A 13350-nucleotide genomic window follows, 5' to 3' on the forward strand; every position below is an offset into this window, starting at 1 on the left:
TCAAGATTGGCGTGCCTTCCTGCAACAAATCAGTGACTTTTTGAAACACGATGAAGGAGTTTGGTGGAAAAGAGACGGCAATTATGTCGAATTTTTGGATGGTGAAGATGAAGATGATTTTCGCGAAGAAGGTCCACGGTTGAAGGATTTTACTGATACAATGCTTTATGAAGTAAGTTAACTTTATTTTTTGGGTGTAAAGCTGTTTTGTTGGTACTACGCTCATTTTTTCCCTGGTCAGTCAGAGGTGTGATTCTATCGGAAGTGTGATTATGAATCCCTTTACTCTTTTGTGTCTAATTTTAGGGGGTCTATAATTTAGAGATGGTGATTTTTCCTCTGAAAATGAAGGTCATAATCTGTCATAAAAATGAAGGAGGTCTTAAAGTGATATTGAGTTGAGAAATCTGATAAATTGCTTTTTAAAAGAGTACAAAGTACGAAATTCTGATTCAAGTTTTATTTTTCTTTAATTTAGCTTTACGAGCCTTTGAAGCAAGACTGGGAAGAGTGTAAAAGGAACGGCGTTGCTGCGAAACTATTGGATAGCAGCTACATCGACGAAGGTATATTAGTTTCTTTTTCATAATCATAACTAAAACCATAAAGTGGGGAGGATCATAATTAAATACTATGGGGTGATTCATTAATCTCTAATAAAGATTTCTAATAAAATGGAAAATATATTAAACCTGCATATCCACCACTCATTCACACCTATAACATTTCATTTTCTAAGACGATGATCCAGAAGTTGAGGAGCCAAGAAAAGAAAGTCCTCCACAAGAACGAGAGAACGAACAAGAAGAAGAACGCGTGGAAATCATTGAGGTTGCTGCAAATGTTGAGAGCGAGAGACCAGAATGTCCAGGTAAATACACCTTTTACGGTTAGCTGCTTTCTATAAAAAGTCACCAAAATTTCGAGTAAACAACATCTCATTGGCTAAAAGCAAAAACAGGTGTATTGTATGATGTGTACAACTATAGTTAACTTAAGACTACTTCTGTTTAAAAGTTATTTAATGCTAAAAATATCGAGTCAACGATTATTTTTGCAATGTTTTCTCAAAAATTATTTTATTCTTTCAGTAAATACCATCAAACACGACCTGTCACACACCCTCAAATCGAGTACTTCAAAAAGTCTTTACATCTTGTTCGGTATGTGTGACGACATCAAAAACTTTGATCATCACCGAATGAAGCACCGTACCGATAGAAATGAAAGATCTATGGAAATATGCCGGACAATCCAAAACAGATTAAGGCCTCAAATTGTTACCATCCATGAAGAACAGAAAAAATTGGTGAAAAAGTGGGAAGGTAAATTCTTCAAAGATCATGGTTTCGAACCCAATAATGACGATGTTAATAAGAACGAAGATATTTCTCTATCTCTAAATAAAGTTAAACACTGTGTCGCTGTCCTAAAGTCATGGGGCAAGTAATAAAACATCTTGTTTCCTCTTTTTATAACTTCACTATCTTTTAGATCTGTTTAGATCAAAGATATATTTCCTAGAAAAGTTATATAATTATTTATTTTCATAGCTCTATAGTTAGTTACGGTTCTACTTCTTTCATTATGGGAAAATTATTTTTAACTGGGAAAAGATGGTGGGAAATAAGATTTTTTTTGGTTACTCGGTGATTTCGCAGTATGGTCTCTAAAATCATTCATTTTCTCACTAACTTATTTAAAATCCAGAAGAAATGCATGCTATTTGTCTGCTTTTTCAAATTTGAACCTTTTGTTTCATCATTATCCGTTTCATTTTACTATATTTTATTAAGTTATTGATTGTTTCATTATTCTATTGAAACATGGTTCCACTATTTCATAATTTTATCATTCGTATAATTAATAGACCACATTTTTTCGCATAGTGTCCTCAGAGACAAAAACTTTATTGAAAGGGGGCAAAAATTAGTTGCAACTGAGAAAATCTCTAGGCGGGAAAAATTTTCAGGTTTCAAGTCAGTAAAATACAGCATTAATTTGGCATTTATGCTTTTTTTAGGAAAACATTGTAAAAACGTACCTTTTTCAGAGACATAACTTTTTCATCAAAAAATGCCAATCTTGGCTCAAGGAGGGATTGAGAAGGGGAACATTCTATTTCAAAATCTCAAGGGGGGAACTAAGGACATTATGTATTTTGTATCGTAGTTTTTAGCAATTATATTTTAAACTAATTAGGCTGTAATATTTGAATCTCAATGTATCATAATAATTAAGTAGCATTCATAAATTATTCATATAAGATATTTATTTCATAAATTTTCATTTTATAACTACTTATATTCTTAATAGAGTTAAAAGATACAACACAAGAGGATAAACATTCTTCTAATTTCCAAAACTACCATTCATTTTTGAAGCCTATCCTTTTTAGTTGTTGCTGTGTGACGAGACGCGTTTCGATAAAATAGTCGTTGCAATTTCGTCAAATTTACGCTTTTTATTTAGTTCTATCAAAGGGTCAGGAATCAGAAGCATCAGAAATTTTCCTTGAAAATAGAGCTAAATTCTTTGGGAAATCAGTTCCATCTTCAATTGATAGGTTAGTTTTAAATTGAAGGATGGACAAACTAGATGAAAGCCTAACCCCTGGAAGATTTGAACTTTTACTATAAGCCGTGGAAATTTGGAAACATAAGGAGATTTTCCATCTTAAACCCCTGGAAAAGTTCCCAGCCCCTGTATTGGCATCAAATGAAACTAATCCTTCTATTATCTATTGATGAGAGTTTGGTTTGCTTATTACGTGGTGGCCATTAGCAAAGGAGCGTATAATTATTAGACTTATTCAGAGGGTTGATTAACTGTCACAGATACAATGAAACACCCCCTTCTCACAGACCCGGTGGGATTTTTTAGCCAGTGGGGATAAAAATAACGGATTAAAACTCGATCTGGGGATGGATATTCAAATATCTTTTTATGAATGGGGATTCTTTTGTTTTAAAGTCAGAAAATTCAGTGGCGATGGGGAAAATAGTGAATATCGTGCAGTAAGCATTGGTTAATTTGATTATCTTCAGTAGGAACTAAAATTGCAGAGGATAATTTTCCACCTAGGGACGATATGTTGGCCAATTTTATCAAGGGTTCCCAATGGGACTGCGAGAAGGGGTGCAATGAAAAGTGCGAATAAGGTCAAATTGTTTTTTAAAAATCAAATATAACTATAATAAGCCCCTCGGATTCCGATTTTATGCGCAAGTTAAGGCAAACTTTGGTTTAGCACTTCGAATTCCGATGATTAAGCCCATGCTCACCCTCCTAAACTCTCTACTGTCACCCAATTGGACATTTCCCCCAAGGAAAGGTGCGAATGGTCAAATTTGTTTTTTTTTAACAAAATGTAGATATAAGCCCCTCGGATTCCGATTTTAAGCGCAAGTTAAGGCAACTTGGGTTTAGCACTTCGAATTCCGATGATTAAGCCCATGCTCACTCTCCTAAATTCTCTACTGTCACTCAATTGGACATTTCCCCCAAGGAAAGGTGCGAATAAGGTTAAATTTGTTTTTTTTATCAAAATGTAGATATAAGCCCTTCGGATTCCGATTTTAAGCGCAAGTTAAGTCAACTTGGGTTTAGCACTTCGAATTCCGATGATTAAGCCCATGTTCACTCTCCTAAACTCCCTACTGTCACTCAATAGGACATTTCCCCCAAGAAAAGGTGCGAATAAGGTCAAATTTGTTTTTTTATCAAAATGTAGATATAAGCCCCTCGGATTCCGATTTTAAGCGCAAGTTAAGTCAACTTGGGTTTAGCACTTCGAATTCCGATGATTAAGCCCATGTTCACTCTCCTAAACTCTCTACTGTCACTCAATTGGACATTTCCCCCAAGGAAAGGTGCGAATAAAACTCTCTTATTGGACATTTCCCCCAAGGAAAGGTGCGTATAAGGTCAAATTGTTTTTTTTAAATATCAAATGTAGATACAAGCCCCTCAGATTCTGATTTTAAGTGCAAGTTAAGTCAACTTGGGTTTAGCACTTTGAATTCCGATGATAAGCCCATGTTCACTCTCCTAAACTCTATACTGTCACTCAATTGGACATTTCCCCCAAGGAAAGGTGCGAATAAGGTTAAATTTGTTTTTTTTATCAAAATGTAGATATAAGCCCTTCGGATTCCGATTTTAAGTGCAAGTTAAGTCAACTTGGGTTTAGCACTTTGAATTCCGATGATAAGCCCATGCTCACTCTCCTAAATTTTCTGCTTTCCCTCACAGATACTAGATCAAATTCGTCTTTTCAAAATCAAATGAAGATAAGCCCCTCGGGTTCCGATTTTAAGTGCAAGTCGGGCGTTGAGCTTTTGGGTTTTTCTTATTTTGAACATTTTTTTAGAAAAGCAGGTCATCTTCTTTTATAAAAGGGGTTCTAAAAATCCAAAATAAGTAATTCTACTCTCTACATTGCGCTATCATAGCAGGCTATACTTTGATGCTTTAAGAGTCCAAAAATTTTTGAATTGAAAAGAAATTAGCTGAAGAAAATATCACCAAACAGCAGTTATCATAATGCAAAAAGGAACTGAGAAAGAGTTTCAAATAATGCTTTTGAAAATAATTATTTCATATAAATTTGTTCGACGTTGATACATTAAAATAAAAAATTTTGCTTCACAAAAATTCAAAATTCAAAATCCAAATGGCAATAGTACATGGGATTGATGTTATAAAGGTTGACGAATCTGATCGCTACAAGACGTCGAGACGATGAGCAATCTGTCCGATCCAATCCAATCAGTCCGATCCTTAAGGTCTAAAGAATGAAAAAGAGAAATAAAATTTACATAACATACATAATTTCATAGCGTGGATAGGTCGAATCTTCCCATCTTGGCACCCCCCTAATCTTAAAAAATTCCGATTCTCAATCTGACTGCTTACCACTCACATACCACACTAATATTGCCTAAAAATGGGGAATGGGTCATAAATTGGGCAAATTTTCTATTAGATTGTTTACAAATACCGAAAAGTCTCCATTCCTGACCAGAAAAATAAGAATTCATTTCAATTCCTTTCCAATGGGATCTCCTTTCCTTAGAGAAATTTTCACATGGTTCAGACCCCCCTTAAAAGAGGTGTTAGAACTAATTACTATGTACAACTCCTTGTCACAGTTCGTGTACCCTGAAATAATTAGCAAAAATTACCACAGTCCAAAAATTTCATAGAATTATTTCAAATTGAAATATCCTTACCTTGAAAATTGCTATCCAGACACTTCTTCCACTAGCTTTTAAGACCTGAAAATAAAATTTGAAATTAGAGCATACTGAGTGTTTAATATTCCACTAGAACACTTGTGACATGGCTAAATTCATTTGAAAACAGAACACATGGACATCATTTAGGACCATTCATATAAAGTACATATGCTCTGAGGGGGAGGGTGCGGTCATAAGCAGCCTTTGTATAATTTTCCACTTATAACACCCCTTGGCCATTAGTTTTATTAAAAAATTCCAGCTAAAAATTCCTGTCTATTAGAGTCTTGAGAGTACAAATCAACATTTTTCAAATTTCAGCGAAAGTTTGGCTGGATGTTCTGTATTTTCATCAACAAACACAAAAGGAAGTTGAAGTTGAATATACTTTTTCCAAGAATCCCTTAATTTAAACAATTGCTCATGTATAAACCCTTCAATCTGGGGGATGGGGACCCAGGGTGGGGGGGGGGTTCTTAGGCAAAAATGGATGATGGGTATGTGCAGACAGTAAGGGTCGGTTTTTTCACCTTTCAAAGTCTCTCTAAGGGTCGGAAAAATCAGAGAGTTTTAAATTAGTCTCTCTAAGGGCCTGAATATTCAAGATTTTTAGAAAATTTTTTGATTTCCAGAGAAGAAATTGTAATAAAGTCTCTCTAAGGGTATGACTTTCTTCAAAAATCGAAAAGAAAAATTCAAAAAGTCTCTCTAAGGGTCACCTTTTCAGCAAAAATCAGTCTCTCTAAGGGTTGGTTTTCGGAGGTCCCGTCCGCACATACCCCTCATTCGCCAACCCTTGTACCCCCGCCCCGGATGGGGGTAATTTCAAAAGCCTATGTATGTGAAGGGGGTAAAGCCAACATACTATACATATGTTACAAGATAATATCAAATTATAAACATATACACCTTTTTGTAAGATGATTTTCTTTTTCCCAGTTTGAATCGATTAAATCTTGTTTTGTAGTTCAACATTCATTTAGCATCCCTAAAAAAAATCAACAAAGAAACCTAATGATCTCATTTCTAATTTCTACAAAAAAATTAATTGAGGTAAGGTTTGGATAAGGGTTTTTGACTTAACTGTCTTGCTATAAATAGCCTTGTTCAAGTCAGAAAAAGTATAATTTGAATTTATAATATTTCTCTACTTTTTATTTATGCTTTTAAAAAAGTGGTTCAAGTACGAGAAATATTACCTACCAATTACCGTTTGAAGAAAGGCAACTCAACAATTATAGAATCAGTCGGTCATCTCTTCCTAGCTTGTTCCAGGGTCAGCCATCAGTGAAAAAAGCCTGAAAGAAACACAAAAAAAATTAAAATTTGTTGAAACTGAAAATACCAACCAATACACAATTACAACCCAATACAATTGGACATTAATTATTTTATCATTACATCTATAGTTAATTTTTCTAAGTTTTTCAAACTTGTCGTTCAAATCGATATCATCAATTGTACCTATCAATATGATTGATTATATATCGTTTATTAATTGATTACATTAAATCGATCTATATTTATAAAGGGGGGGATTCTGATTTTGGCCCTTTTTTTAAAGTATGGGGGAAAATGAAAAATTTGAAATTTGCTGGGGGAAAATAAAGAGGGGGGAAAACCATAAATTTAGGAGATTTTGACTGGGGGAACTTCACTGATCTCAAGGTGATCTTGTTGCAAAACCTGTTTAAGCAATAAAATCAGCAAATCTTTTGGGATAAACCAACTTTTCAATACAATTTCATTTTTCCAGCACTTTCAAGGCTATTTTTTCAAGCTTTCCAAAATTTCAAACTTGATTTAAGGCATTTTTATGTTAACCATATGGGGAACCGCAAAATCTTCAAATAGCTGGGGGAATTCAAAAAAGAGGGGGGAACCGAAAAATTTTGAAATATGGTGGGGGAAATAAAAGAGGGGGGAATGGAGAAAAATTTGGATTTTTAGTGGGGGGAACCAACCCAGGAGGACACTATGGTTTTGGAACTTAATTATTATATCTATATCGATTATTGATTGTAATTGATGTCAAAAGGCGATGTCAACCAAATAATTCTATTGTCAAATTAATTGAAGTCAATCGCAAGATTAAAATTCAATTATAGAATCTAATAGAAGGCACTACATTTTTACTTGATCAATTTGATTACATAAACCTTGGATTATACCTATTGTCTTCAATTTAGTGTTTCATTTTCAAAAAACAAAAACAAATTATTTTGTCTCACTTCCAATTAATTGGTTGGTTGACATCGCCTGAGAATGTATACATGATATGCACCACTGCAATGTCTTCTGACATTACATCACGGACCCAACAGCTGATTGGTTGTAAGTGACGTAAAATCAGTCAATACGTCACTTTGAACCAATCAGCTATTGGGTGGAATGGAAGACAATGCAATGGTGCATATCATGAATATACCGTGAAGTCGGGTAACTTGCATCAGTGGAGGGAAACTTGCATGGCCATCAAATGACTGACCAATCAAAGGGGCAAAATTTCAAAACAAATGAACTACGCAGCTCTGCTCGTAGCTCTAATATATTTTAATGACCAGCCAGGTTACTCCACTGATGCAAGTTACCCGATCTCACGGTACTTGTTAATAATTAATTATTGTGGATATACAAGGAATCAAATTGTCTACTATGAAAGCTTATTTTCAAATTGTAAACATAGGCAAATATCTCTATTCTATGATGATACATTTTTTTGAGAAAAGTGAGGGATAAATAAGGGAAATGATAAGGGAATCTTTTTACCAAACCAGTCTAGTATAAAAATAGTTTCAGTCATTTCATCTTTTCTGAAAGCACATAAACTGGTGAACTGTTTGTGCACTTGTTGGGTGTTGTTTCCCAAAAAAAAAGAAAGAAAGTGACTATATTGTACAACATGGACAATCCACCCTAGGTTTATATTTCGTCTGATGGAAAAGAAAAAATATTTGAATAAGCTCCAAGAGAAATCTAACTGAGGCTACAACACAACAACATCGAGCACCAAACTTTGATTAGTCGTTTTACAGCTAAAAGTATCAAATTTATTTTAATTTAAAGTTCTAAATCATAAATAATGACTCCCTACCTGATACCCCTTAGATTTGATGTAAAACTTGATGGTTGAAGTGATGTTTGAGGACATTGCTCTTGAAATATTCTTGAAACAGCTCGAAGAAATAAAATGGCGGCTCCCATTTTAGTCAAATAGAACACTGCTGGAAGCTTCTTGTTCGATTTCCCGAATTTGTCGGTTTACGGCAGGACAGATATATCTCATAATGAAAAACGCATCGTCATCAAAAAATCCACCAATCAGAATAAGGAACTTAGTAAACGCGTTTTTCAAAGACAAATCCCGCGTGTGCGAACGCAAAAAGAATGGACAGGCCATAACTTACCCGAGTTGATACATTTTTATCAATAGGAAGGGTTAAGTGCAAAGAAATGCTAGAAAACAAATTCATTCGTTAATTTAATACGAATATTCGCTAAAATTTATCCTTGGAAATTTTTTGAAATAATGATTCGCTTAAAATCCAAAAAAAATCAAGATTTTCCCGACTCGCTAATATATGCTAAAATTAGTCTCACTAAAATTTCTACGATTAAAGTAACAGTTTTTTGACACATTCATTGAAAGTATCAACCAACTCTTTATAAAAGACATACCTTTTGCACTTCAATATTTTTGTCAAGCTTCGATTCTTTCTCTCTGATCTTGTCAAGTTTGTTTTTCCTCTTCTTTTTCTCCTCTGGTTTCTATGAATGTCAATAAGACAACACAATTTAACAACTAAGAAAATCAGCTAAAACTAGCTGTCGTAAAATTTTTCCTACCTTAAATGAAGAAATTTTGGCAGAAAGAAGATTTGGCGGATTTGGCTGGAATCCCCGCCAAATTGAACATTTTGAAAATATGATTCCCGCAAAAATTTCTTCCTTTAAGGTATTTCAAGCCTTAAAACAGTTGTTTTTTGCTCGTCCTATAACTTTTGGTAAAAAATATCCCTTTGGCCAAATCCGCAAGAATTCTTCCTTTGTATTTGCCAAGAACCTAATTTTTGCTTTGGACTTGAACCCAGAATTTTAAAAAAGGTCGATGTTACGAGAGATTTGAGACATTTAAGCTTGGTGTCCACTGGAAAAAATAAGTTCAGGGTGAAAAATGATTAGCAATGAAAAATCTTTGTCGTAAAAAAGAACAATGGATTTTTTTTCAGTGGACACCCTGCTTTAAAGTAAATCTTAAAGCTTTACCTGTTCGTCTTTATCCTGTGCCTCTTTCTTTTTGATCGCTTTCTTCGTGGGTTTTGCTTGTTTCTTCGTGATTATCTACAAAGAAAGAAGAAAAAGAAAATCATATGATGAGCCCATGCTCTTTTGTGGAACCTTGAGAATTGCCTTAAGTGGATAAATTTTGGCGCAGATTTAATTTGGCGAAAGACTAAAGTGTTTTTACATTTACATTTACAGCTTTTAGAATTGATTTTGGTCAATTTGAGGTTGCTGATTCGGAATTTGAATGTTACCAAGCTTAAAAACCCGCAGCTTTTGCGTAATTTGCGATTTTAGGCAAAATTCTAAGCCCTGAAAATTCATGATTTTGGGTGTGGGGTCTTCAAAATCACAAAAGATCTATACCACGTGATGGAGCTCTTCCAACTGAGCAACAAAATGTATTATGTCAAAGTCTCAACTTTTCTAGATCAAAAGTTATAGACGATTTTTATGGTCAAAAATTGATTGAAACAGGGAATTTCCCCACAATCTGCATAATTTATGCAAAATTATAGCACTTTTTTACCACGAAAACGCCCATAACTTTTCATCTAGGAAAGTTAAGACTTTGATATAATACATTTTTTTGCTCAGTTGGAAGAGCTCTATCACGCGGTATAGATCTTTTTTGATTTTGAAGCCCCCTGAAATTTTTGAGGGGGCTTAAAATGTTGCCTAAAATCACAAATTACGCAAAAACTGCGAGTTTTCAAGCTTGGTAACATTCAAATTCCGAATCAGCACCCTCAAATTGAGTAAGAAACATATCAAAAAGTTGGTCCCAGACATTTTGAATTTTTTCTTTATTTTTGTAGAAACTAAGGACATTAACTCCCAGCAGATTTTATTGAAACTACTTTATATTCATTAAAAAATCATTTTCTTCTCGAATGACATGATAACCATGGTAATAGACGATATCGGCTTAACGAATTCTCCCCGAATGATTACCCATGATGCATTGCGCAAAAAAATTCACGAACTATATTGACTTACTGAATTTTTTTGCACAATGCATCATGGATAATCATTCGGGGAGAATTTCGTTAAGCCGATATCGTCTATTGTTTGAATACGAGGCAAGTGATGTTCATGACGTAATTTATGAAAAGGCCTATTGCTATGGCATGTTTTTAATATGTTTTTATTTTTCTACAGGTGACGAGAAGAAAAGGACTGCGATCTTATCAACCAGAATGAGGGCGGTTCAGTGTACAATACAGAGACATGTTTTAGAGCTGTGCAACAGTTTCCACCAACCCATACATTAGTGTCCTACCTAACCAAAAGAATCGAGAATACAACAGGAATATCCTTACATGATGCTTTATTGTACACTGTCCCCCTGTCATTGACGATCTTTGAGTTTGTAAATAATACAATGAAATATAATTACCTCTTTTTGTTTCTTCCTTTTTGGTTCTTGCACTTCAGCCTCCTCGTTCGTTGTCACTCGTTCACCCACTTCTTTCCTTCGTTCACCCACTTCCTTCTCTCCCGTTCTTGCCTTCAACCACTCTTTCTCGAACACAACCAGTTCCTGGACCGTATCTGTAGGAAGAAATAGAAGTAAGGTTCATTTTCCAGAGAAGATTTGAAGATATTTTGGACATTTACTCCCCGGGACAATGCGACCTTTCCGACATTCCAAATTGCCCCAAACAATGCAAGTTAATCCCCTGGTTAAAAGGCAAATTTTTGAACGGAAGGAAAAGTCTAAAAAGACCACCTTAATCGAAAAAAATTCTTACGATAATTCATATGGTCACTAAAGTAAAATTCGACGTGCATGCGAAAAAAGCTTGAGTACGAATGTTTTTTGGAAAATTCCAAATTGAATAAAGCATTGGATTTCAACTTACCCCGCATACACAAAACTTCTCCATTTATCACACCAGATTTTGTATTAAATTTACAAGTTTTCCCCTTGACCACCCATCTCAGCACTTCTGTTGATTTGTGTTCGGTTTTGACATCGCACGGGTAAAAATCAAATGACCAAGCGGGTAATTTTTCTTCTGATGTGCGGGAACGCATCGTTCGTTTGTTGGAAGCCATATTTCCGTAGGTAGCGACAATTAGATTTTAGAATTAAAATTATAATCAACGATGACAAAACTCGGTCCGTATTTATCGCGGAAACGTAAATGAGTGTCAAAGTACCGCTTGCTTTTCCCCTTTTATAGGGCCGGGAATCGAACGTGCTACGTGACCTTATTTTTCGAACATCTACATGGGAGGGTCCAAGGGAGAGTGTCAACATTCGATTGAATATATGACAAGGAATCATTCTTATTGGTTGCTTGTTTCTTATAAAATTTTCGATCTTTTGTTCTAAAGAATTATAGATCATTATGATTGGTTAATTATGTGTCCTAATTAATTCTTTTGTTTACGGATCAAAAAAATGTATGTAGGTTTTCGAACGTTCAAAACTATTTTTATCTTTTGAGGTAAAATAACTTTAAATGTTAAATATCTGTAACTGAACTGTAATCAGACCTATTTTTTGAAATGGCAGAGAAAAGACCCTTGGATGAAGAACTTCCAGCAGAGAAAAGGCCCTTAGACATAAAAGAAGAGCTAAAGGTAGAAGAATTTGGCTGTGGTTGCCGGCTGGGAAAGGATGAAGGCCAGTGCTATCAAGTTTTCACCAGAGAATCTATTCAAGGTTTGAGGGATGATATTTGTGAACTAAGTAGCAACGAAAAAGACATGCTTGTCATGGGATACATTTTGGCAAACAATCCACAGGATAATAGTCATGCTACTTATTTTTTCTTTGGACGCCGAGTGTGTCGTACAACTTTTTTGTTTCGATTGAATATTGGTGCTAAAACATATTATGCCTTGTGCAAGCATTTGAAGGAAAATGGCTTAGTTTCTCGTGAGCATGGAAACAAACGGAGAACTCCTCATAACACTCTTCCCTTTGAGTCTAGAGAGTATGCTGTTAGTTTCCTCACAAACTATGCTGAAATCAATGCCCACCCTTTACCTGGGAGGGTGCCTCACTATAGAGACCAGGATGCCTCTTTACAGCTTATTCCTTCTCATCACACCAAAAAAAAAATCGTTTATGAAAGTTACAAGAAAGCCAGTGAAACTAGTGGATATCCTAGTCTGGGTTATAGTTCCTTTCTTGACCTATGGAAGCAAAGATTACCATATATAGTAGTTGCCAGGTGTATGACTGATCTATGTTGGGTTTGCCAGCAAGGCAATAACAAATCGATCCGAGCTCGTGCTAAACACATTGAGGGTAACGAGGAAGAGGCAGAAAAAAATGATGAAGAATATGATGAGGTTTTGAAAAAACAAGAAGCCCACATTGTCCAAGCTGCTAAGGAGATTCGTTACTATAGATCTCAATGTCAAAAGGCAAAAGAACATGCCAAAGTCTTAGTTGATAGTTGTGAGGGAAACTTTAATGTCTTTGAAAAGAAGGAACATTGTTCTTTTAATGGCATTGCACATTTTTCTTGGGACTTTGCTCAACAAGTGCATTACCCTTACAATCCACAACAACCAGACCCTATTTTCTTTAAAACTCCACGTAAGTGCAGCCTCTTTGGAATTAATAATGATGGGCTGGGCGTTCAGTTTGCTTACTTTATTGATGAGATTTGTAGAACAGGAAAAGGTGCCAACACAACAATCAGCTACGTCCATCACTTCCTGGAGAACTTTAATTTTGGTGAAAGGGAATCATATCTTCATGCTGATAATTGTGCAGGTATAAGCTTTATTTGTATTTCAGTAAAATTTCAAAAGTTCAATCGTTCTGGGCTAAGGCTTTGTTCCAATTGATGTTATTGGGATC

The 13350-nt window shown here is 35.0% G+C and overlaps 2 protein-coding genes and 2 long non-coding RNA genes across 4 annotated transcripts; 1 reads left to right on the top strand and 3 right to left on the bottom strand.

Annotated features, from left to right (window-relative positions):
- Nucleotides 1–1806, top strand: LOC136822051 (uncharacterized). The gene is made up of 4 exons (XM_067078271.1): nucleotides 1–172; nucleotides 479–566; nucleotides 740–871; nucleotides 1092–1806. The coding sequence occupies exons 1-4, from the start codon at nucleotides 161–163 to the stop codon at nucleotides 1448–1450; spliced, it is 591 nt and encodes a 196-aa protein (XP_066934372.1). The 5' UTR covers nucleotides 1–160; the 3' UTR covers nucleotides 1451–1806.
- Nucleotides 1807–4579: 2773 nt separating this feature from the next.
- LOC136822056 (uncharacterized) lies at nucleotides 4580–5455 on the bottom strand. Its single transcript, XR_010848846.1, has 2 exons — nucleotides 5235–5455; nucleotides 4580–4789 (listed from the first exon to the last, which is right to left on the bottom strand). It is a non-coding gene; the product is annotated as an uncharacterized lncRNA (long non-coding RNA).
- Nucleotides 5456–5620: 165 nt separating this feature from the next.
- Nucleotides 5621–8483, bottom strand: LOC136822052 (uncharacterized). The gene is made up of 3 exons (XR_010848843.1): nucleotides 8335–8483; nucleotides 6444–6538; nucleotides 5621–6228 (listed from the first exon to the last, which is right to left on the bottom strand). It is a non-coding gene; the product is annotated as an uncharacterized lncRNA (long non-coding RNA).
- Nucleotides 8484–8666: 183 nt separating this feature from the next.
- Nucleotides 8667–11585, bottom strand: LOC136822102 (uncharacterized). The gene is made up of 5 exons (XM_067078317.1): nucleotides 11390–11585; nucleotides 10924–11078; nucleotides 9507–9581; nucleotides 8919–9008; nucleotides 8667–8696 (listed from the first exon to the last, which is right to left on the bottom strand). Exons 1-5 carry the CDS (start codon nucleotides 11583–11585, stop codon nucleotides 8667–8669), a joined length of 546 nt encoding a protein of 181 aa, XP_066934418.1.
- Nucleotides 11586–13350: the final 1765 nt, after the last annotated feature.

Source organism: Clytia hemisphaerica, unplaced genomic scaffold, assembly GCF_902728285.1.
Source record: "Clytia hemisphaerica strain Z4C2 unplaced genomic scaffold, Clytia hemisphaerica genome assembly, whole genome shotgun sequence".
Taxonomy (NCBI): Eukaryota; Metazoa; Cnidaria; class Hydrozoa; order Leptothecata; family Clytiidae; genus Clytia; species Clytia hemisphaerica.